The sequence below is a fragment of the Gopherus flavomarginatus genome, chromosome 17 (assembly GCF_025201925.1).
Source record: "Gopherus flavomarginatus isolate rGopFla2 chromosome 17, rGopFla2.mat.asm, whole genome shotgun sequence".
Lineage (NCBI taxonomy): Eukaryota > Metazoa > Chordata > Testudines > Testudinidae > Gopherus > Gopherus flavomarginatus.
In genome coordinates this window covers 24,899,798-24,925,310 of record NC_066633.1, presented here as the reverse complement: position 1 = coordinate 24,925,310, position 25,513 = coordinate 24,899,798, and the positions used below count along the sequence as shown (strand labels likewise).

The following is a 25,513-nucleotide window of genomic DNA, read 5'->3' as shown; positions in this document are numbered from 1 at the left end:
AGAGACCCTGAGGTTACAAAAATGATGGATTGATGGGAATGGCTGACAGCTGATTGGATGCATGCCTGCGTTTTTGGTTCCTTAGTGAGGACTGCGCGCTTGGAGTATATGCTCCAAGGTTCTGTTCTTCTGCCTGAGCAAGGTCTAGTGCTCAAAGGGGTTAGCAAGGATTTCATTGTAGCTCACCACAATGCTGAAACTTCTGAAATTAAGTCAAGAAAGGCAAAACAAAGCTGAGTATGACATCTAACTTCTCCTTTGGCAGCCTCCTCTATGTCTGAACTGGCTTGCTTCTACAGGCTCCTGATGTGTGTCTGAAGAGTTCTTTTTAATCACCTGCTTTTTGAAAGGTCTTTGCTAACTTTGAATAATATTTTACTTTCCTATTAGGCCTTTCTTTAACAGAGGTTCCAGTGCTGTGTATGCCTGTCTATCTTCAGCCACCTCTGGGGTGGAACACAGCCGCTGTTTAACAGCATACAACAATGCTTTAACATACAGCATGCCACACAATGCTTTAGGAAACAAAGTGCAGAGCGCAGAATATCTGGTAGTAATGCCCCAATTTTGGATGCAACCAAGATACCAGACACCCCTACTCTGGAGAGAAATACTGGGTGTGCTATGGGGTCTTTAAGGACAGCAGGCATTCCTCAGTTTCCAGCTCATTGGAGCCACACCACTATGCCCCCAATACCAGTTTTGGAGAGAAGAGTGCTGCAACAGTCCAGTAGTACAACAGTGTGCAGATAGTGGGATGAGAAAAAAGTCTCTCACTCTTATTGCTGGCCCAAATTAAAATCCGCTCACTGTCCACGTGTTCTGGGGAGGCAGCATGAGATACAAGGGTCCTGTGCCTGGGGATAACAGGAGCAAACCAAGGGCCCAATTCAGCAAAGTGCTGCCTTCAACTCCCTTGTAGCAGAGCTGGACTTTCCTCCTCCCTATTTCCAGCATGTCAAGGTTGAGTTTATAGCATGAAGGGTCCCCAGCAGTGTAGGATTCTACTCTGTACACCGGTACTTTCAGGCCAGTGTAGCCACTAGGCGAACTAGGTGGTCACCTTGGGTGCCAAGATTTGGGGTCACCAAAAAGCGGTGCCCAAACATTGTTTTTACACTACAGTGGAGTCACATCTTACGCAGGGGTTAGGTTCTAAGGTCAGCGCGTAGGAGGAAAATAGCGTATAGTGAAAATTGCCATAAAGTACAGTACACACAGTAGACACTAGAACAGGGGTCTTCAACCTACAGCACGCTGCCAAGGTGGCACGTGAACTGTTTTGTTTTTTTTTATGGCAGGCTGTGGGTCCTGGCCATCACTAAGCCGGCTGCCAGCCTGGGGTTCCGTTCACTCAGCCAGCAGCTGGCTGAGCAGGCCGGCGGCCAGGACCGTGGCTGGCAGGAGCTGGTGGCTTGGACCCCAGACTGGCAGCGGGCTGAGCAGCTCAGCCCGCTGCCGGTCTGGAGTCCCAGCTGCCGGCCCTGCTCAGCCTGCTAACAGTCTGAGGTTCCAGCTGCTGGCTTGGGGTTCCGTTCACCCAGGCCAGCAGGAGGCTGAGCGGAGCCGCCGGCTGGGACCCCAGCTGGCAAGGGGCCAGCAGTCAGAACCCCAGACAGACCCGCATCAGGCTGAGCGGGGTAGCAGCTGGGACCTCAGCCCGCTTCCAGCTGTGGTCCCAGCCACCAGCTCCGCTCAGCCTCCTGCCGGCCTGGGTAAATGGAACCCCAGGCCGGTGGACGGAACTCTGGGTGAATGGAACCCCAGACTGTTTACCCAGGCCAGCAGGAGGCTGAGTGGGGCCGGCAGCTAGGCCCCGGCTGGCAGGACTGAGCTGCTCAGCCCACTGCCCGTCTGGGTTTCTGTCTGCTGGCTCCTGTCAGCCAGAGTCTCAGCCGCCGGTTCACTCAGCCCGCTGCCAGCTGAGCGAACAGAATCCCAGGCTGGCAGCAGACTCAGCATGGCCGGGACCCGCAGCCTGCCATTAAAAAAAATAATCAGCTTGTGTGCCACCTTTGGCACATGTGCTGTACGTTGAGGACCCCTGTTCTAGTGTCTACTGTGTGTACTGTACTTTATGGTAATTTTCACTATACGCAATTTTCCTCTTACGCGCTGACATTAGAACCTAACCCCTGCATAAGATGTGACACCACTGTATTCATTTTTGAAAGTTTATAATAAGTGATGCTCTGGGGGAGGGGAGGGGAGTAGGGGTCGCAAGATGGAAGTTTCATCTAGGGCACAAAATATCTTTGCACTGCCCTGCTTGCTCTATCTGTTTATCTCTCTTAAGGCTGAAATGCTGACGACAGAAACAAGCAAAGCCTAATAGAAACAGAGTTCACTTGACCAGCTCCGCTTATCCCCATAGCACAGAACAAGCCAATATTTCCCACTGGCTCTCTTCAGGGATCCCGTTTATGTGAAGATTGTGGTCTTGGTCAAAGATTAATACAGTTTAGCAGACTCTTCAGTCATATCTTTATTCCTTTATTAATGGGTGTATCAAACAGAGAATTATTTTTGTCCCTCCTGGATTTAAAAACCCAGGATTTTTCAGAAGATATCTAATAAGTAAGAGACGGCCCCTCCCCCCCCCATGTAACTGAGACAGGGATGTGCTTTTTGTGGATGCTGTTTTAAGTGTTTTCTCCCTCCTCTTTACATTGTTCCTTTTGGGAAAGCATTAAGCCAGGATGGGGAAGCACTGAAACTCACCTGGCGTGGATGGCATGCCAGCCTCCTAGAATGTGTGCCAGGGCTCCGGGGACACTGCTTGCGCAAGCACTCCTCCAGTTGGGTTATGCACAGAATCTTTCACCTGGTATAAACTAGCCGATGCCCCTGAGGGTAGTGCTTGTGATTCTGATAGTGTCCTTGTGACGCCTGGCTTCCTTCAGGTCTTTGTCCTTTCCTTGTGCCCATGCCCACTTATGTTAGTTTCCCTGCAGCATCTTTTGGGATAGGCCCTGACTGGTTTTTATCTATGTCTAAAGCTGTTCTCTCTGTTCCTACTGAGTCTCCTGTGAGATCAGTTCCATTTATCTCAGGAGCACACAGCAGTGTGTGTCCTCATCAACCCTTGCCACAAACGAGTGCAGGTTGTCTTTATTAATTGCACCTTTGTTTGAGGAAATGAGAGAGGACTCCCCAAACACAGCAGAGTACCCCCCGCTGGGAGAGAGCTGTGGATTCAACAGCACAACTGCAATGTCCTCATCTCCTTCCCAGTAGGAAGCATCTGTGTGCCTTCACTCGGTGTCCCACATCAGGAATCCACAACGTGTCTGTGTTCCTCTCCTGTTCTGGGAAGTGACTCCCTGGAAGAGTCTGGGCCTCCATCCTGTCAAAGGCTCCCCACTAGGGTCCCTGACTTCCTGTGTCCAAGGCTAGGACTGAACGACTCCTCCATCTCCCCAGCTCTTCAGCTGTGTAACTTCCCTTTTGGCCCCCTCCCCTTCTTCTGCACTGAAATCTGCTTCTTGAATCCATGATGTCTCATTTCACTTAATTTCTTAGTTCCTACCTGTCCAGAATTCCGTCCCTCCATTGTGTCCCCAGTTGCCCTGTGGAGCTGTTAGTCCAGGATCCTCTCTTGTGCCTTAGTCCATACCAGAATTACATACTGGCTGAGATATAGATTCAATGTCCAGAGAGATCCATTTGTCACAGCCCTCTTGGGAGAGGGGTAACTCAGAGGACTCTCCAGAAGGGCAAAGCCATGGAGTTATGGAACCCCATCAAAAATGTCATAGCACTTACACTGCTAAGAATTTCATAGCTTCTCGGTGGAATGCAGTTGAGGAGATGGAGAAGTACTGTGTTGGCCTATCTGCAGAGTGTGTATTCATTGCTTTTACCTTTTCTGTATTACATGCATTTTTGAAAAGGAAATAGTGAATTTTCTGTTAATTAATAGAAATTAAATGTAGGAAATCATCTCCTAAACTTTTTGTCCACGTACATATCTCACACACACACTATGCTAAAAGAACATTTATTAAGATTGCAAAGTCAGGATATGCCAAAATTAAAGTTGCCTGTGCAACCCTAATTCAGCCCCCTTGTGCATATACATTAGGTTACAGTCTTTAAATTACATTATCACATAGCATTTTTTCCACAGGATCCCTGCCTCATTTAGTGCACAGGGTAAGCCTGCTCTGGGGATGAATCAGCCTTATATTTAGTAAAGGAGGTTGTTTTTTCTAGGACCACTGTGCTTCATTTCTTGGAGAAATTGGCAGTTGTGCAATGAGTAAGGCAGGGACTGCAGGTAAAAGAGGAGAGTCTTGTAGCTGAAGCAGGTGAATGCTGCCCTAGAGAATTGCATTCTATCCCTGCCTCTGCCACAGAGTTTCCATGTGAGTTCCCATGTAGTGCTGGGCAAGTCACTTAAACCAATCTTTTCCCAGGTGCTTTGAACATAAAAAGTGCTATATAATGCTGAGTACTCCAAAAAATCAGATCCTGTGTGTCTCAAATTGGGCACTGAAAATAGTGGAAACCTTTGACTTTGAACTTTCTGTGCTTCAGTCCCCCATCTATAAAGTGGGACTAATCCCCTGCCTCTACTTCATAGGGGTTGTGAAAAAAAATCATGTTTGTGAAGAGCTCACTATAGTGATGAGCACCATAGAAATCCCTTGAGGAAGCTAAGAACTTTGTCTTTAGAGTGGGGTTTGAATAATGCACAAAAAATAAGGCCTAGGGCTACACCAAACTAACCATGTGATAGTACTGAGCATGCTATTGTAGGGGCCAGAAACTTGGCCAATGACAGTAGCTAGCAAAAAGAGCCTGGAGTCTGTCTATCACAGATGGCTGAGGAAGATGCATAGGTTTACTGAAAAGACCAAATGTAACGTATGTGAGAGTAAACTAGCTGACAGAGCAGGACATGTTAGGAAATATCGCCAAAGAAAGACTGGTTCAACTGCTTGGGACATGTCCTTCATCTAGTGAACATGCTAAGCAAGCCCTGAACTGGGTACCCGAGGGAGGAAAGAGAAAGCAAGGAAGGCCGAGGAGGAACTGGCAGAAAACTGTGACAGAAGATATTGACTGCACTGGCATCACCTAGGAACACATACCACAACTAGTGAGCAACCGTAATCAGTGGAGGAATTGTAATGACACCATGTGTCAGAGGCATAGGAGGAACTGAGGTCTAAGGTGGACAGAAAAAGTAAAGAGCCACCTTAACCAAGAGGTATTAAAAAGACTTAGAAGGGTCTGGGTGGCAGTAAGATGTAGTAGTGGAAAAAGAGAAGCTTTCACGTCAGGTCACTGCTCTGACTCAGGCCCAAGTGAGCAGTAAATGATAGTTCTCATTTCTGTCCTATGGCTGTTTGATGACCTGTGTGAATTGAGCCAATGTTCACAACCTACTTTCCATGTGTTCATGCTACAGAAACCACCATGGCAGGGACTACTAATTGGCCGCCTTGTTGTCTTGTCACAGCAGACGCCAAGGATCGAAGGGGACTGCAGACTACATTGTTGTCGGCCCTCTGTAGGTGGGTCCCTCCATGGGCGGGGGCAGGCTGGGGACAGGTTGAGCTACACATTGACAGTGAAAATGAAACAAAATATTGAATAGCTGCTCGTTAAGTGAGACTCATCCATCCTGTGAACTGAATGGGGCAGGGAGCAGTGGGAAGATAGTATGCACTATGTAATTTAAAAAGTGTCATAATGGATACACACAAGGGGACTGAATTAAGGGTGCACAGACTGCCTTAATTCTGATATTTTCTAACTTTTGAGCTCTTGACTTTGCAACCTTCATGTCCTTTCTTGTGTATAATTTCCTAGGGGCTTTAAAAATCAAACTGAAAAACCAGAAATTTTCATTATGTATCATCATTCACACCCACATGGTTCCTCAGCAGGTTTGAAACATTTAGATCCATCATATGGATCTCTGCCACTTCAGCTAATGGAGTACCTGATAGCAGTAGTAGGTTGTCATACTCTATGTGAATCAGTAATAGAGGTGAATGAGACACAACTTTGCCAGTAGGTTTCTGACAGCAAAGGAAGAGTGAGACTCTGGAATCTTGGGCACCATTCCAGGCTCTGTAGGGGAATGTGTGCTAGTGAGCACAGATTATTCTGCCTGTTTTCCCCCAAGCTAGACCGCTTCTGCCCCATCACTTCCAATCTATCCCAGTCCTCTCTCTTCCCCAGTCCTGTCTTCCTTGCTTTCCAGTCCCAGTCTCCTTGTCCAGCCAGTCCTAGACTCCCCCTCTGGGCCTACTATTTAAATCACAATCTCCCACTTCCCACACTCACTGGCAGTCTCCTTGCACAGCCAGTCCCAGTCTCCTCCTATCCCACCAGCTCCTCATCCAATCTCAGCGTTTCTTCCCCCCAGCCAACAGGCTTCTAGTCTCCATCCCCCCGTGTTTCTCTCACCAACTCTCAGTCCTAGTCCTGCCCACCTCAGCTCCCAGTACTAGTCTCCTTACCTTACCAGTACCAACCTCCCTTCCTCACCCCAATGGCCTTGCCCAACCAGTCCTAGTTTCTCTGCACACCACTCAAGTTCTAGTCTCACCAGATGGCTTGACGTAGTCTACTCCTTTCCCTCTTCCCTGTCCAGCTTTTGTCCCCTAAAGTTTTTGGTAAAGTTACGAGCAATGGAAAACAGGGTCTTATAATGGGACGTGGCAGGCAGCTTTAATAATAGGCTTGTGCTACCCACCCCACCTGTAGTAATGGAGATTGAATTATAAATTTCATAAACAATAAACAAGCATTTGTAGATTGTCTAGTGCTGTGTCCAGCTCTGCCTCCACACTTGAGCTGTAATGGAAGGCTCTGCTGAAGGGGAATCTCTTCATCTGGCCTAAAGAGGCCAGTGTCCTCTGAATTCTGAGAGAAGTTAAACTCAGAAACGTAAAATTCTGATTCCCAGCTTTTAGGACTCCTTGGATGCTGATTGGTAGGTGAGGAGATCACATGATTAAGGCCCTGTTTACACTTCAAATATAACTGTGCCAGAGAAACTTCTCACAACCTAGATATTCCCTGACCTGGTTACAAACATGGTATGAACATGGTTTTCTAACCAGACTTAGCCTTCATCATACCCTGATATGGCTGTTTTACTTGTAGTGGAGACAGTGTTAATGAACTACTGACCTGGAAGCTGTAGTGATAAACCCCAGATTTTAGACTCAGAGTGTTTGATTTGTGAGGGTTTTTGTTTTGTTTTGTTTTGTTTTTTTTTACAGTTTTGATTGTTCTAGCGAAATCTGTCTGAAATTATCTGAACCTCTAACTGAGCAAACCTCATATCCTGGAGAATGTTATTAACCACTTGAATTAGACTTAAACTGTGCCCAGCTCACTGTGTACGTTTGTCACTTCTGAAAACAAATGATTTTGCAAGGTAGTAAAAGAAGCTGCTGTTGTTAGCTATGTCAGTCCAACTTCAAGAAATAAAGCTGTTTCTTTTTGCTGGTGCTGCTTTCCTATCCTCCTACAGGAGTGATGTTTATTACATACCTTATGTTTAACAAACATCCTGTATTGCATCAAATATTAGCAGTTCACTGGATAACTCTAAAAGTGTATGAGGTGATGCGCATCAGACAAGTGCCCCCAGTTCTAAGTGTGCTTTCCCCAACACAATGAATTTTAGGGCTGTGCTGGGAGCCTATCTGTACATTTCATAAGAGACAAGGTGGATGAGGTAATATCTTCTATTGGACCAATTTATCTTGGTGAGAGAGACAAGCTTTTAAGCCACACAGAGCTCTTCTTCAGCTCTGGGAACAGTATTCCCATTGTCACAGCAGGGTGGAACAGAGTGGAACCGATTGGTTAGTATAAGTAGTGAGTACATATTGTAAGACAATGGTGCCCAAACTTATTACACAAAAGGGCTACATAAACCTAAGCACATCTTGGTGTGGGCCAAACAGATTCCACATATTTTAATAAGATTTAAAGTCACTCTGTATTGATTGAGATTTTAAGTTCAGCTTGTTTTGAATGTATTTAGATAGGTTGTTTCTGTGTACGGTATTGTCTATTTACACACTTGTGTAAACTACAATGATATAAACATGACAAGCCAGTAGAATATCATGTCGAAGCAGGCTGTGGGCCGTATGAAATGCTCTGATGGGCCATGTACAGCCTGTAGGCCATAGGTTGGGCACCCTTGTTCTACGGGACCATTCCATCTTGCATTTAGCTGTGACGCTGGGAGTTCCTTTTCCAGCCCTGAAGAAGAGTGCTGTGTGGCTTGAAAGCTTATGTCTCACCAAGAGAAGTTGGTCCAATAAAAGATACTGCCTCCTCCACCTTGTCTCTCTAATATCCTGGGATCGACATGACTACAACTACATGGCATGTACGTTTCATAATAGTATTGTGCCAGTTACAGTTATTGTTAAGGATTTGTCAGCTTTTTGCTGGCTGCCCTCATGCTGCAATACTCATGGTCTTCTCTGGGGAGCCCCTCAACAACGAGTATGAGCCATAGTGTGTATCTGAGAGAGGCAAAAGAGTGAATGAATCTCCTGGCCCTGTCTATGGTCCCTATCTTTGATATGCGCATTCTGGTGCACAGGCTGGGAAGCATCAAGGCAACACTCCCAATGTGCTGGGAACCGAGGGTATAAAGGGAACTGGCCACAGCAGCCCTTCTGAGTGCCAAAGGAGTGGCAGGATCTGAACACAGTTCATGGCTCTTAACTCTGCCCTATCGGCTCTCCCCTATTTCTCTGTTTGTTAGGGTGTTTGCTTTCTGTCCCGCTTCTTTGAAATCTCTTCTGATGAATTCCACGAGTAGTGGAAGGAGGAGATTAGGGAAGCTCCCCTTTTTATTCTGTCAGATCCCAGCATGTGGGGAAACGAGTGCATGTGCACATGGGCCTAATAGGAACTGCTGACTGTAACCCAAGCACGTCTCCCAAGACTGAGGCTCCATAAGGGTAGTCATTTTGGAGAACCCTGTTACTATGGTAAGGATCTGTTTTTTCCCTGGCAACAATCACTGAGAATTTCCACTTTTTTGGCTTTGTGTCTGATGTTTAATACGATTTCAGTGCCTTGTATTTCTTATTCCTGTGTGTGCATTTGAATAATATACATATACTTTGTGTTGTATTTCAGATTGTGACCTGTCCTAGTACCTCTTTCACTGACTTGGCAGAAATCGTGTCCAGAATTGAGCCAGTCAAAGCAGCTCTGGTAGATGGTGAGTTGGCTTGTCAAGACAGTTACGTGACAGATTATACGCTATTCTGGGTGAAGATTATTGCTACAATGTACATGGTGCCACCCACATGTTTGTCTTTCACCAATAGCAATCATAGGAATACTCTCAAATCATCCCTGTATTCTTGTTTGCTCTCACTTGAGCTCTGTTCATTAAGTAGGAAATGATTCCTCACTATTATTAACCTCAGCTTGGGCATCCCATCCTGGAGGAATTTAGACTTTCGTGATGAGGAACATTATGCAGATGCTTCTTGGATTCATCTCAATCCACCTTCTTCTGCTCCACCATGCCTGGAGTCTACCCATTCCCCATGGGCAAGGCTTCTGAAACAAATCCTATTTATACTCTTTCAGTTGCGTTTCTTGTGAGCCTTTCAGGGATGTGAAGTGACATGCCCTGGACATGAAGTAGGTCTGCTCAGTGCCTTATTTTCTCCCTTTCCCCTCAGTGTTAATGTTTTGACAGCGCCCCACTGCAGCCTCAGCCAGGCGGAAGCCAGCTCTTCCTCAAACCCTGCTCCCCACATTGCGGGGAAAGAGCTGAGTTGTAGATTGGGGCTTTGCTGATGTGACCACCCTACTTGTCGTGTCTTCACCTTTTGGCTTGGTCATCTATAGCCTTGAGATGAGGAAGGAGGGTAGTTTGGAGGCCCAGTGCAGGGAACTTTTCCTGCTCTTATTAAAGCAGTGCTGAGTGATTCACTGGCTTATATTTTATTTACCTCCCCTCCCTCCATTATTGTGAACATCAGCACATTAGAGGCTTTTTCAAGCATTTCTTATTTCCCATTCCCTCTCTCACTTAACCCAGCTCTCATGGGCAATGCTGCATGCATGCTACCGAGGAACAAGTAATGGCTGCTCTGCTTGTGCACACAGCTGTTACACTCCCAGCATCTAATGCAGTGGTTCTCAACCTGCCCGTCATCGTGGGCCGCAGGTTGAGAAGTTAGCAGCCCCTCCATCTACGACTCTGTTGAGATGTTCCTGCAGCTCTTTGACATGCTAATTCCCATCCCTGTGCCTAATGAAGAAAATATTAATCAAGTATATTTAAACAGTCATTAAGAATAGGAACAAAAGATTCTGCATAACACGGTTACTAATAGCATGACTATTAAGACCAGTTGTGATTTAAATGCTTTATTGCAGTAACCTGATCCCCAGTACACCTCTTGCTCGCCTGACTGGTAAGATTTGCCTTTAGATGAGAGAGCCAGTTAAACAGAGTGTTAGGATTAAGGTACCTTAAAAGTAGGTTTGACAAATTTTGACCTAAGAGAGCTGTTCTGCTATCAGTGCCATGCTAAGTAGCCACTGAGGTAGTTACTCATGTGGTACAGGGAAAACAGAGCCCTGAGAAGGAAAATGCAGCTGCCAGGCTGCTGTGTTCAGGGATTCACACGTGCACACTTTAAAGTGACGTTAATGAGTCTGACTTCAATCTTAATTTTCCTCACTTGTGTGCTCTTAAGGCTTCTGTTTCACCTATAACTAGCTCAGCAGGCTCGGATGTTAAAAGGGGCCAAAGGTCAATACAGGAGACATTGGGAGACCCAGTGAGCTTTAATCCAAGCTGTAACAGGGCAAGTGAAAAATAGCACAGCTCAGTTCTAACTTCGTTTGCCCTTGATGTCTTATTGCACCTTTAACACAGTTTTGTATGTTTATTTTCTTCGTAATAGCACTGGACATATAGAAAAGAACCACTCTTCTCCACTGCAGATCACTGGTACAGAAGACAGCTTAAAAGGGCATTGCTATCCATCATGTCAATGTATCAGAGGGGTAGCCGTGTTAGTCTGGATCTGTAAAAGCAGCAAAGAATTCTGTGGCACCTTATAGACTAACAGACTAACAGACGTTTTGGAGCATGAGCTTTCGTGGGTGAATACCCACTTCTTCAGATGCATGAGAAGAAGTGGGTATTCACCCACGAAAGCTCATGCTCCAAAACGTCTGTTAGTCTATAAGGTGCCACACAATTCTTTGCTGCTTTTACACATCATGTCAATGTATATTGTCGGGGACACACAATATTACTGTAGCTGCATCATTGACTCTAGCAGTATTTAAGCAATAAAATGATGTGTAATCTTTTTACTGCACTAAAGACATTCTAAAAACCCTTAGGAAAAGTAATTATTGTGCATATGCAGCAGCCTCAGGATCTGGCTATTTTAAACAATAATTCGGTATAAATATCTAAACAGTACCATCCACATAGGATTGTGGCAGACTGCCTGATTCCATGATGGATGTCAAAGCTTGGAGAGTTATTGGCACACAAACAATCTAATCCACAGAACCTTATACCTTCACATCAGCTGTATCACCTGCAAAAATGAAGTTATAAGAGAGAAACAAAACCCACACAGAATTAGCAAGAATGGGCCTGTGCCTCCCAGAACAACCATATGATCTTTTCACCATCGTCCTTGTCTTTCCCCACCTCTCCTGCTTCTCTATGATACTCATGTGTTGCTATGTGTAGTATTTGGGTTGTTCACTCTTTGAGGCAGGGGCCACACCTTCCTGTTTGTTCTCAAGAGCATTGTTGCTGAGTCCTGTAGAACTACTGAATAATGAAAACCTTGGGGGATTACCACATCGGAATAGCCTACTGCATGTGAACGCATTCCAGTCTGCAGCAGTGGCTATTGCCATTTGTTTTATTTTGCGTCTTTCTGAACCAAGGTGATCGGAAGTAGGTAACGCACCTCCGACAGTGGGCTCTGTTCCTGCTTATAGTCTCTGAGCGTTCTTTCAATACAAATATGCAATAATATTAGTGACCCCACTGCTGTTGGAAACATTTGTTTAGAGAGCCATCTCAGGCTGTTTTTTTCACTTTTAGCTCAAAGTAAGTTTTAACAATAAAGTTGTAAACCTCTGAAAATACTATCATCTGTGGTAAACTACAGATGCAGTGAGTTTATTTCCACCATTTCCTCACCAAGTTTATATCAAGGGTCTCCTTTTTAATCATAGCCATTATATCTATTTAAAGCTATAAATTACTCTCTAAACCACTACTGGAAAAAGTAATGGCCAAGTGTTTTTAATCCATTTTCTGCCAGCTTGTTATAGCCATTGTGTTAGAATAAAATGCTAAAGAACAGAATGTACTGTCATCTGCAGAATGCAGCAGATGCTATCGACTGTTCCAACGTGAGCAATACTTAAGTAATCAGCTAATTCATTTTAAGTACAAGACCTGTTCCTCAGAACCAGGCTGAAAAAGACTTTTCTTCTTCTTAATCATGTGACTCCTGTATGGCCCTTTGATACACAGTCCAGTGGTGTCTGTGTTTGCCATGACTGTTGGGTTCACAGGTGGGATTACTCTTACACTGCTGCATAGCAATGAGTATGCCATCCTTACAGGCTTTAGCCTTTCTATTTGGGCAAAATTGGCCTTTGCTTATAAATAGACACCAGGCTAAACCTTTGAGTTATGTGGTCCCTCGCAGCAGCTGAATATAAGCTGTTGCTCATCTGCTCTTTAGAAAGATTTCAAGTAAATCATTAATTGTGTACATTTCACTTAAACCTGCACCTCCTGTGAGAGGGTTCAGTTTGACATTACTGATCCTGGAGTTAGATCCCCATTGAAATCAGTAAGGCTCCGCATGGGCTCAGGGTTCAGTTTGCCCAATGCTTATTACAAGGCTGAGGCCCTAGAGCCTAACGAAGTCTCAGTTATGATGGTGGTGCACTGGCACCATCACAGGAGGGAGTGGGAATTAGGGCAGAAATGCAAACCTCGTGGAAACTTAATAAACAGAGAAGCTAAATGTCACGGCTCTTTTAAACCCAAGATAATCTGAGGTTACCTCGGTTGCTAATAGGAAGCAGGATTACACAGACAGGCCAGCGCTGGGGACACTGAGATGTCTGCCCTGACAGCTCCCCATGGGAATGGGGGCCAATTGATTTAAAATGTGGAGAGTTAGGTTAGGGTTGTAGGGGTCAGTTAGGAGGATCCAGCAGCTCCCATGTTTTGAAGATGTTTGTCCATCTCGCAGCACATGCCCCATACTTGGTATCTACACAGATAACTTTGTAGCTGTGAAGCGCCTGGGTGAAGCTGGTTTAACTGCTACTGGCACATCTGCTCCATCTCCCTGCCCACTCACTGCAAACCCACCAACGTTTCAGACATCACAAAAGGATGGTTATTTTCCCAATCCCCCAAAAGCAGGAGTGGTGATCTAGTGACACAAATAGAAACCCAGGTCTCTGCTTGCACTGTATATGTAGCCATGATGGATCTGTCTGATTACCATGTACGGCCCCCATCAGTGAGCTGTTTGTGCACTTAACGGACAGGAATTTGTTTATCCGCCGAACCATCCTGTGAAGTGGAGCAGGATTTTACAGATGGGGAATTGAGCCACAGAGAGACCCAGTGACTTGTCCAAGGTCACAAGGGGAGGCAGGGGAAGAGCTGGAAATAGAACCCAGCTCTCCTGAGTCCCAGCTGGCCTTGTGGGTAGAGCCCTGTGCTTCCTCTTAGCTGTGATGTGTTCAGGCAAGAAGCAGTAAACAGAAGGCTGGGGTGCCAGTGGACAAGAGTAGAATAGCTCATTGGCATCATTACTTTGCTGAGACGTGTGAAGGCCAGAGGTGGCTCCAGACCCCAGCATGCCAAGCGCGTGCTTGGGGCGGCAAGCCGCGGGGGGCGCTCTGTCGGCACCGCGGGGGCGGCAGGCAGGGTGCCTTTGGCAGCTTGCCTGCGGGAGGTCTGCTGGTCCCGTGGCTTCTGGACCTCCCGCAGCACGGCTGTGGGAGGTCTGCCAAAGCCGCGGGACCAGCCGACCTCCCGCAGGCAAGCCGCCGAACGCAGCCTGCCTGCCGTGCTTGGGGCGGCGAAATGCCTAGAGCCGCCTCTGGTGATGGCTCAGTTAAAAGTGATTGCTTGTTGAGTTTAGTTGTGACTATTGGCAGACGCCTTGCAAGCACTGCAGAAGGAACCAGTCTAAAGCAGGGTGTTTTAATAAACTCTGTGCAAGGTGGATCAATGCCAACATAACCAACATGAGCAGTTGAGATTTGTTTAATTTTGCTGCATATGCATCTTATTTGATTTTTGAGGGAAAAGTTTGGGTATGAGAGCAGGAGTAGCTCAAACCTATGTGACCAGGATGCCGTTGCTTTGCTGGTTTATTACCCGTGCTGGTTGGCAGTCAGAGCATTTCAGTTGCCATGGCTTCAGAAACTGCCACAGTCTAGAGAGTAGAGCTGCATGTGGCTTCACTACTGATTTACAAGGTAGGAGCTAGACAGTAGCTATGATGGATGTGTACAGTAATGCAGGTTCAGGGAGTTCACTGGAGCCCTTCTGATCAATATGCTGAAAGTATCTGAGTTCTTAAATACAATGGGTGAATTGACATGGGGCAGCATGAATGAGTCTATAACAGTCCCTTGTTGTCTATCTTGTGACATATCTGAAGGTTATTTGAAAATTATTAAATCTTCTAACATTATCCTGTTTCTAGGCTGGAGTATTGTCTAGCACTTAGAACATGGGAATGGCACTGGGGTTTGTAGGGGGACTGTTGTGCCACTGGTCCCGCTGGGCCTCAGTTTCCCCATCTGTACCTGATCAAACAGACCTGTATGCAAAAGTGAGGAAATTAAAATTTTTAGACTCAGTGTGGAGGCTGCTTAAGCAATCCATAACAGAATACCAAAAGGCACACATACCTCTAAAGAAGAAAGGAAGCAGGAAAGCCGAGGTGGAGGGGAGTATGATGTAAATGGTTCCGTGATTTAACTTCAAGAGTTTACTCAAGCTAAACAGGGAATCCCTCAGAAAAAGGCACTCCCACTCTACCGACGCCAAGAGAAAGGAGCATAAACTCTGGTGGATGAAATACAAAGTCGAAATTAGGAGACTAAAAGGAAAGAGCAAATAGCCAAAGACAAAAATCAAATACGGGAGTGGTTCAATATTTTTGTGCACTTTGCAGAGAAGCAAAACAATTTCTTTGACTTAGTCTTCACCACTGAATATATTGGGGAGACACTCCATGCCTGTGCTCTTCAGGTAATAAAAGAGGTAAACTAAAAGCAGCAAAGAGTCCTATGGCACCTTATAGACTAACAGACGTTTTGGAGCATGAGCTTTCGTGGGTGAATACCCACTTCGTCGGATGCATGACATGCATCTGTTACAGATCCAGACTAACACAGCTACCCCGCTGACATGCATCCAACGAAGTGGGTATTCACCCACGAAAGCTCATGCTCCAATACGTCTGTTAGTCTATAAGGTGCCACAGGACTCTCTGCTGCTTTTACAGATCCAGACTAACACAGCTACCCCTCCGATACTTGAGGTAAACTAAGCACTTCAAATGTAAGTTTCTGGAACAAACTGATAAATTAAGGATCATCAAGTCCACAGGACCAGATGGTATGTCCAAGAGTTCTGCAAAAGTTTAAGATAAAAGGGACTGAACTGGTGACATAAATATGCAATCATTCAGTGGCTGTGATTCCAGACGGTAGCTAATGTCTTACCTAACTCTCTAACTGGTGCTAGGAATTATCCTGTTAATGTCAGAACAGTGAGTCATACTGCAAAACCAGGAGCATGGGTTGAAACAACATTAAAATAGAGAGATAAAACACCCGGATAATTGTGATATGATCAGAACAAGTCAGTATCGGTTTAATAGGGGAATATCACACCTCCCTAGTACATCAACAAAATAGTGAATATAATTTATTTATTTCAACTTTCAAAAAGCCATTGACAAAGGCCCTTTTAAGAGGAAATTTCTGTAAGCTGGTGGTGATGGGAAGATCAGAGGCTGGCTAAGGGTATGTCTACACTAGGAAATTAGGTCTAATTTATAGAAGTCGATCTTTAGAAAGCAATTTTATACAGTCATAGAATCATAGACTATCAGGGTTGGAAGGGACCTCAAGAGGTCATCTAGTCCAACCCCCAATTGATGATGTATGTCCCCACTAAAAGCAGTAGGTCAGCGGAGTGCATCCTCAATAACGTGGCTAGCATCGTCTCACGGAGTGGTGCACTGTGGGTAACTATCCCACAGTTCCTGCAGTTTCCGCCACGCATTGGAATTCTGGGTTAAGCTCCCAATGCCTGATGGGGCAAAAACTTTGTTTCGGGTGGTTTTGGTACATGTGGTCAGTCTCCCCTCCCTCTGTGAAAGCAACGGCAGACAATCGTTTCATGCCTTTTTTCTGTACAGACGCCATACCACAGCAAGCATGGAGCCCACTCAGCTCAGCTCACCATCACTGCTGCTGTTGTGTCCTGGGTGCTGCTGGCAGAGACAGTGCAGTAGGTCTGCAAACCATCGTCATCCACCATTTCTACTGCAACTCTGCTCGCCTGCTGTTGTAAATGAGCTCAGTCTCAATTGAGTAAATGATGATTTCAATAAAGTAAATGAGCTCAGTCATCCACCGCTTCCACTGCAACTCTGCTCTCCTGGTGCCATGAATCCACCTCGCAGGTCCTCTCATCGTTCGGTATAAATATCTGTTCTCGTGGCATCCGTCGTCATCCACCGCTTCCACTGCAACTCTGCTCTCCTGCAGATGCCATACCATGGCAAGCATGGAGCCCGCTCAGCTCACCGCTGCTGTTGTGAGCATTGTAAACACCTCGCACATTATCCTGCAGTATGTGCAGAACCAGAGCCTGCAAAAGCAGGCAAGGAGGTGATGACATTGTGATCATGATAGGGATGAGGACATGGACACAGACTTCTCTCAAAGCACGGGACCTGGCAATTTGGACATCATGGTGGTAATGGGGTAGCTTCATGCCGTGGAACACCGATTCTGGGCCCGGGAAAAAAACACAGACTGGTGGGACCGCATAGTGTTGCAGGTCTGGGACGATTCCCAGTGGCTGCAAAACTTTTGCATGCGTAAGAGCACTTCCATGGAACTTTGTGACTTGCTTTCCCCTGGTCTGAAGTGCAAGAATACCAAGATGAGAGCAGCCCTCACAGTTGAGAAGCAAGTGGCGATAGCCCTCTGGAAGCTTGTAATGCCAGACATCTACCAGTCAATCAGGAATCAATTTGGAGTGGGTAAATCTACTGTGAGGGCTGCTGTGCTGCAAGTAGCCAACACAATCACTGAACTGCTGCTATCAGGCGTAGTGACTCTGGGAAATGTGCAGGTCATAGTGGATAGCTTTGCTGCAACGGGATTCCCTAACTGTGGTGGGGCGATAGACAGAATGCATATCCCTGTCTTGGGACTGAACCACCTTGGCACCCAGTACATAAACTGCATGGGGTACTTTTCAATGGTGCCGCGACCACTGGTGGATCACAAGGGATGTTTCACCAACATCAACATGGAATAAGAACATAAGAACGGCCGTACCAGGTCAGACCAAAGGTCCATCTAGCCCAGTATCTGTCTACCGACAGTGGCCAATGCCAGGTGCCCCAGAAGGAGTGAAGCTAACAGGCAGTGATCAAGTGATCTCTCTCCTGCCATCCATCTCCATCCTCTGAGAAACAGAGGCTAGGGACACCATTCCTTACCCATCCTGGCTAACAGCCATTAATGGACTTAACCACCATGAATTTATCCAGTTCTCTTTTAAATCCTGTTATAGTCCTAGTCTTCACAACCTCCTCGGGTAAGGAGTTCCACAAGTTGACTGCACTGTGTGAAGAAGAACTTCCTTTTATTTGTTTTAAACCTACTGCCTATTAATTTCATTTGGTGACCCCTAGTTCTTGTATTATGGGAATAAGTAAATAACTTTTCCTTATCCACTTTCTCCACATCACTCATGATTTTATATATCTCTATCATATCCCCCCTTAGTCTCCTCTTTTCCAAGCTGAAGAGTCCTAGTCTCTTTAATCTTTCCTCATATGGGACCCTCTCCAAACCCCTAATCATTTTAGTTGCCCTTTTCTGAACCGGTTCTAGTGCTAGAGTATCTTTTTTGAGGTGAGGAGACCACATCTGTACACAGTATTCAAGATGTGGGTGTACCATGGATTTATATAAGAGCAATATATATTTTCAGTCTTATTCTCTATCCTTTTTTTTTTTTTTTTCCGGGAAAGGTACATGATGCTTGCATCTTCAGGAACTCTGGTCTGTTTGAACAGCTGCAGGAAGGGACTTACTTCCCAGACCAGAAAATAACTGTTGGGGATGTTGAAATGCCTATAGTTATCCTTGGGGACCCAGCCTACCCCTTAATGCCATGGCTCATGAAGCCAGACATAGGCACCCTGGAGCTATTCAACTATAGGCTGAGCAAGTGCAGAATGGTGGTAGAATGTGCATTTGGACGTTTAAAAGCTCACTGGCGCAGTTTACTGACTCGGTTAGACATCAGCAAAACCAGTATGCCAATTATTATTGCTGTATGCTCCACAATATCTGTGAGAGTAACGGGGAGACATTTATGTCGGAGTGGGTGGTTGAGGCAAATCGCCTGGCCACTGATTACGTGCAGCTAGACACCAGGCGATTAGAAGAGCACAGCAGTATGTACTGCGCATCAGAGAAGCTTTGAAAACCAGTTTCATGACTGGACAGGCTACGGTGTGACAATTTTGTTTGTTTCTCTTGATGAAAACCTGCCCCCTTGGTTCACTCTACTTCCCTGTAAGCCAACCTCCTCCTCCCTTCGATCACCACTTACAAGGGCAATAAAGTCATTATGCATCTGACGAAGTGGGTATTCACCCACGAAAGCTCATGCTCCAAAACGTCTGTTAGTCTATAAGGTGCCACAGGATTCTTTGCTGCTTTTACAGATCCAGACTAACACGGCTACCCCTCAGATACCTGAAAGTCATTATTGTTTCAAAATCATGCATTCTTTGTTACTTGATCACACAAATAGGGGGATAACTGCCAAGGTAGCCTGGGACGGGGCGGGGGGCAGGGAGGGAAGGACAAGGTCACACTGCACTTCAAAACTTATTGAATGCCAGCCTTCTGTTGCTTGGGCAATCCTCTGGGGTGGAGTGGCTGGGGGCCCGGATGGCTCCCACCCCCATGTTCTTGGGCATCTGGGTGAGGAGACAATGGAACTTGGGGAAGACTGCAGGCAGTTACACAGGAACTGCAGTGGCGATCTGTGCTCCTGCTCCCTTTCCCGCAGTTCCACCAGACGCCGGAGCATATCAGTTTGATCCCCCAGTAGCCTCAGCATTGCATCCTGCCGCCACCTCTCATCTTGCTCCCACCATCTCTCATCTTGCTCGTTCCTCCTGTGCTCACATTCATTTTCTGCTTTCCTGGACTCTGAAATTGTTTGCCTCCATGCATTCTGCTGAGCTGTTTCAGTGCGGGAGGACTGCATGAGCTCAGAGAACATTTCATCACAATTGCGTTTTTTTCGCTTTCTTATCTGCGCTAGCATCTGGGACGGAGATGATATGGAGAGCGTTGAAACATTTGCAGCTGCAGGAGGGAAAAAAGGGAGAGTAGTATTTAAAAAGACACATTTTAGAGAACAATGGATAGATTCTTTCATGGTGAACCAAGCTGTTAACATTACATAGTACAGATGCTTTCAGTACAAGGTTGCATTTTGTCTCTTATATTGAGGGCCTGCCAGTTTGGTGTGAGAGATCACAGACGCAGGGCCAGGCAACAGAATTCAACTTTCAGACGGCCATAGTAATCCACAGTCATTCGGCTTCTTTAACCTTCAGAACATGTGGGAATGGTTTCAAACAGCAGCGCCCTCCTTTCCCATACCAATGGGTTGGCCATTTAAAAGGAGGGGCTGCGGTTTTGGGGTTAACGTGCAGCACAAACCCAACTAACCCACACACACACTCCCAATTCTCTGAGATGGTCACTTCACCCCTCCCCCTTCAACCTTCATAACATGTGACAATGGTTTCAAACAGCAGCACCCTCCTTTCCCATACCAAGCACCCATTGGGTTGGTCATTTAAAAGAAGAGGCTATACTGGCCGTGAATGCATCCCAAGTCTTCAGGGCAAATTAATCATTAAACATGCTGGCTTTTAAACCATGCATTATATTTACAAAGGTACACTCACCAGAGATGCCTTCTCCGGCTTCATGGTCCGTGAGCCCACCTTGGGAAGGTTGGGAGGGTATTAGCTCAAAGGTGATTAACAGTTCCTGGCTGTCAGGGAGAATGGTTTCTCCACTTGCATGCTGTGCGCTATCCTCACCCTCCTCCACCTCCTCATCTTTCCCATCCCCAAAATCTTCATCCATGTTGCATGAGACTCCCCCTTTGCAGGTGTCCACAGACGGGTGGGGTAGTGGTAGGGGCCCCCCCTAGAATTGCATGCAGCTCATCATAAAAGCGGCATGTCTGGGGCCCTGACCCAGAGCAGCCGTTTGCCTCTTTGGTTTTTTGATAGGCTTGCCTGAGATCCTTAATTTTCATGTGGCACTGCTGCGGGTCCCTGTTGTAGACTCTGTCCTTCATGCCCTTGGAGATTTTTTTCAGATATTTTGGCATTTCATCTTTTGGAACAGAGTTCTGATAGCATGGATTCATCTCCCCAAACAGCGATCAGATCCAGTACCTCACATTCGGTCCATGCTGGAGCTTTTTTGCGATTCTGGGACTGCATGGTCACCTGTGCTGATGAGCTCACCATGCTGGCCAAACAGGAAATGAAATTCAAAAGTTCCTGGGGCTTTTGCTATGTACCTGGTTAGTTCATCTGAGTTGAGAGTGCTGTCCAGAGCGGTCACAGTGGAGCACTCTGAGATAGCTCCCGGAGGCCAATACCATCGAATTGCATCCACACTACCCCAAATTCGACCCGGTGATGTCGATTTCAGCACTAATCCGCTCGTCAGGGCGGATTACAGAAATCAATTTTAAGAGCCCTCTAAGTCAACAAAAATAGCTTTGTCATGTGGATGGGTGCAGGGTTAAATCGATCTAATGCTGCTAAATTTGACGTAAACTCGTAGTGTAGATCAGGGCTAAGAGACAACAAACAAGGACTAGGAATACAGGCTTGATTTTCAACATTGTAAAAGAGGGACAGAGAGGTCCCAAGGCTTTGTCCTGCGAGCAGCACTGGCATTGCAAGGACTGGTGTTGGCAGAGGCAGCTCTGCAACTGAACATGGACAGCGCCTTTCATTGTACCTTGCTTTGCTCTGACCTCCCCAGATACAGATCTTCCCAGATCCTAACAGTCACACTGGAGAATATATAAGCAGTGGGGCTCTTCCGCGCTCAATCCATGGCATGATGCCAAAAGTAGATTGTGCAGATCTGCTGAACAAGATTGTCCTTTTTCTTTCATGTTTGCATGAATTAGTGGTATTACTATTTGTGTGTATTAATCAGTGGTGATAATATTTGTGTGCAGTGATCAATGGTGTTAATATGTCAACATTTTACATTATCATTAGATTGAAAGTGAAGGCCCCATTGAGATGAATGGGACATTTCACACCTCTTTAACCACGCAATTTTAGTGAAGTTACTAGCAGACATTGATACATCAGTTTACATCCAGTTTTTGAAGGTTATCTCTGCAACCAGGCTGGCTAGAGAACTGATACTTCTAAAATGACAGCTTGATTTGTGGTCCCCAGGGAAAAGAAACTAGTTCATTGAGTTGCCATTAGTTGGCCAAACCTGACTCTCCTTCCTAGCTGAGTGCTCTGTAGCTCAGGATGTGGTTAGCAAATATTGTAATCCTCCTGCAATGCCCTCTGTTCATTATTGGTGCCAACTAAAACCAATGATTCTCTTTTCCCTCCTATTCAGATGAATCTGACTATCAGACTGAGTATGAAGAAGAAATTCTAGACAACCAGACGGACGATTACGCTAATTTCCTAAGCAGCCAGGTGGAAGAGGATTCTGACTCCGTAAGAACTGTGCTCTAGACTAGCTCTGTGTGTCTTTTTGCTGACCTTTAGTCTAACAAGATGTCAAAGCCAAATGTATTCCTGCAGACATAGAGCCTTATCTCGGTTAGATGGTGGGGTCACAATCTCGTGGGAAGGTGTGAGAAGGGGCAATTGAGAGAAGCAGCCTGTAAGACTTGTGCTGAAAGGAATCTGGTAGAAGAAAATCAGATGGTCTGTAGTGCAGGGCAGGTACTGAGTGCATTCCTAAGCCATGTTCCATCCCTCTCAGGCATACTGTGTACAGCAGCTGCTCACAGAGCAGCCTGTCCAAGCTATCTGATATTTTAGGTTACATGTAACCTACAGCCCTGCAAAGCCAAACCTTTCAGTCTTTAGGGAAGATGGTTGGAAGGAACCGAGTCAGAAACAGGAGCTTTTGTGTGGCTGAAACTTGTCAGCATCCTTTAAAGGGTCCATAATTTAGCAGGGTGTTGACATAAGCTTTGTCCCTTCCTATACACATAGCCGGAAGAATGCATGTCTCAGGGCCAGAGTTCACATACTGGCATTTAAATAGTTATAAATCTCTAATTTTGTCAACCATGAAGTTTTTCTGACCTCCCATCTTGGACCAAAGCATAAATGGGATCACACAGCTCCACTTAGGTAATGAAAAACTCTGCAGCAAATCTGCATCACTGCTCTCTCTCTCTTACGGGGAGAGTCCTGGCCAGTTTGAAAGAGCTACAAATGCTGGCTAATATTTGGAAAGAACAGTTTTTGGATGGGAGCATGTGAACAGGTTTGAGAACCTACACAAATAAGATACACAGGGAAGGACGTGAGGTGGCTTCAGTGTTTCCGAGTGGGATAGCAGCAGAGTGCGAGGGCTGTGTCGTAGATCCATGTTCCTGGTTGTATTTAAAATCTTCATCGGCCAAGCTAATCCTTCTGAGACTGAAGTCTGATATACAGAAGGCTTCTGGGGGAGGAAGGAGAGAGAGGAGTGTCTCTTTTTATCTGGAACAGTCTGGTAAATCATTTCAGATCAGATATCTCCTGCTGATGAGTATGTTTGTTTCCTCCTTCAGGATGAAGATGTACAGATAAGAAAACGCATCACCATCCCCAAACAGGAGAGCCGACCCAGCAGCACAGAGGAGCCCAGCTAATCACTAGGGGAGCCATCAGGACTTGTCTTTCATTTGATCACATAACTGTAGTTTCACTGCCAAGCGCCCTTTTTATAAAGAGATTGCCTGGTTGAGATGTTGCAGTTTCTCAAACCTCTCAGATCAGGATGGAGGGGCTATTTAACTATCCTTAGAGCAGACCCACCATAATGAAGCACAAGAATTGCCAGCGCACTACCCACATCTCCATGCCCAGTGAGATCTCATGCCATGGAAATTTGCAATGACTTTGCTCCTTTTTCCAGGTGCCATTGTGGGTTGTGAGTCATTGATCTCTCTGGGGTTTGTATGATGAAGGGGTGTGCTGGGAGTTGTCTGTGGCTAGAAGTGTGTTCAGATGCTACTTTGACTGTCTGCCACCATGGGTTCTGTTTGCTGTTCTGGCCCAGAAGGCTCAAAAAAAAGAAAATATCCCTGGAAAGTATGGGCACTGCCACTGCTGCAAAGAGTAAATATATGAGCATTAGAATGCAGGGGTGTTTGTCACAGGAGCCAGGCAGCCATGTTGTTAACTCAGCTCTGTACTTATTTTGCAACCGTGTAAGTGGGAGTATTGCTGTGATAGTAGGATAAACGGTCTCTGTCTGCATTTCTCTTGAAGACTTAATGGGAAATCTAAATGCTACAAGTTAATTACTCTGAATGTTACTCATTTGCTTCAGATACTGTATAATCAAGCCATCTGCAGGAGCATGTAATGATGGTGCATTTAGTTGCTATTTGCCAGGCAGTGAGAGAGTAACTACATAGCTGTAGCTACCTTGTGAAACAAAGTGGTAACTGCTGAAATGAAATGCCTGTACGTGGTTGTCAGTGGGTTACAAGATTCTGTCACTGGTCAGTAACTGCTTTGTAGGGTGTGATAAAATGCCAGGCAGGTTATGTTGAGTCCATAAGAGTTCATTTTAAAGGCCTCATTGCCAGCATGCAAAACTTGCCCAACTTTTCAGGAGCTCCACAAAGGCTGCAGCCATCTAAAATGAAGCATTCCAGGTTCCATTCCCAGCATGGTACTCTCTGTCATGACCCCAGTGGAAGCTGTTTGAATGATGAAGATTTTTGGGAATACACCAATAGCCCAAAGCTCTTAAGTCACTTCTGCTGAAATCAGAACCTCCCAAGGTGACACTTGTACTTTTGAAGACACCCTCAGTTTATAACCGCAGCTGGAATCCTTTTTATTTATGTATTTTAAAATAAAATTGCAGCAGAGAAATCAATGCTTGCTGTTGTCACTTACCAGAAGGCTACGGGAGATGTGGATAGCTGCACAGATCCAGTACACGTGGTCATTCACCCACGCAGGGCCCTGCAACATCTAGGAAGTTGGGGCAGCATCCAGGATTGTTACAGATCCAGAGGGCAAGTTGCCTTTGAGCTTTGTACCTTCTCTCAAGGAGTTGCATACCTTCTAATGCTAGGCATTAGCCATCCGTGGATAGTGATCAATGGCTGGATGTCTAGCTGGCAGCCGGTATCAAGTGGAGTGCCCCATGGGTCGGTCCTGGGGCTGGTTTTGTTCAACATCTTTATTAATGATCTGGCTGATGGGATGAATTGCACCCTCAGCAAGTTTGCAAATGACACTAAGCTGGGAGGAGAGGTAGATATGCTGGAGGGCAGGGATAGGGTCCAGAGTGACCTAGACAAATTGAAGGATTGGGTCAAAAGAAATCTGATGCGGTTCAACAAGGACAAGTGCAGAGTCCTGCACTTAGGAAGGAAGAATCCCATGCACTGCTACTGGCTCAGGATCGACTGGCTAAGTATCAGTTCTGCAGAAAAGGACCTGGGGATTACAGTGGACAAGAAGCTGGATATGAGTCAGCAGTGTGCCCTTGTTGCCAAAAAGTCCAACGGCACATTGGGCTATGTAAGTAGGGGCATTACCAGCAGATTGAGGGACATGATCATTCCCCTCTATTCGACATTGGTGAGGCCTCATCTGGAGTATTGTGTCCAGTTTTGGTCCCCCCACTACTGAAGGGATGTGGACAAATTGGAGAAAGTCCAGCGGAGGGCAACGAAAATAATTAGGGGGCTGGGACACATGTATTTGAGGAGAGGCTGAGGGAACTGGGCTTGTTTAGTCTGCAGAAGAGAAGAGGGAGAGCGATTTGATAGCAGCCTTCAGCTACCTGAAGGGGGCTTCCAAAGAGGATGGAGCTCGGCTGTTCTCAGTGGTGGCAGATGACAGAACAAGGAGCAATGGTCTCAAGTTGCAGTGGGGGA

General features: G+C 46.0%; 1 protein-coding gene across 6 annotated transcripts in view; it reads left to right on the top strand.

The window, feature by feature from the left end:
• PNPLA7 (patatin like phospholipase domain containing 7) overlaps nucleotides 1-24,497 on the top strand; it is a 415,290-nt gene extending 390,793 nt beyond the window's left edge. For 5 of the 6 annotated variants that reach the window (XM_050926463.1, XM_050926465.1, XM_050926462.1 and 2 more), the window contains 3 exons: nucleotides 9,136-9,220; nucleotides 22,003-22,106; nucleotides 23,180-24,497. In XM_050926463.1, coding sequence (XP_050782420.1) covers nucleotides 9,136-9,220; nucleotides 22,003-22,106; nucleotides 23,180-23,260 — 270 coding nt within the window. In that variant the 3' untranslated portion in view covers nucleotides 23,261-24,497. Of the gene's footprint in view, nucleotides 1-9,135; nucleotides 9,221-10,928; nucleotides 11,019-22,002; nucleotides 22,107-23,179 lie in introns of those variants that run through there. The other variant, XM_050926464.1, reaches the window with a different exon arrangement.
• The last annotated feature ends 1,016 nt before the right edge of the window (nucleotides 24,498-25,513 follow it).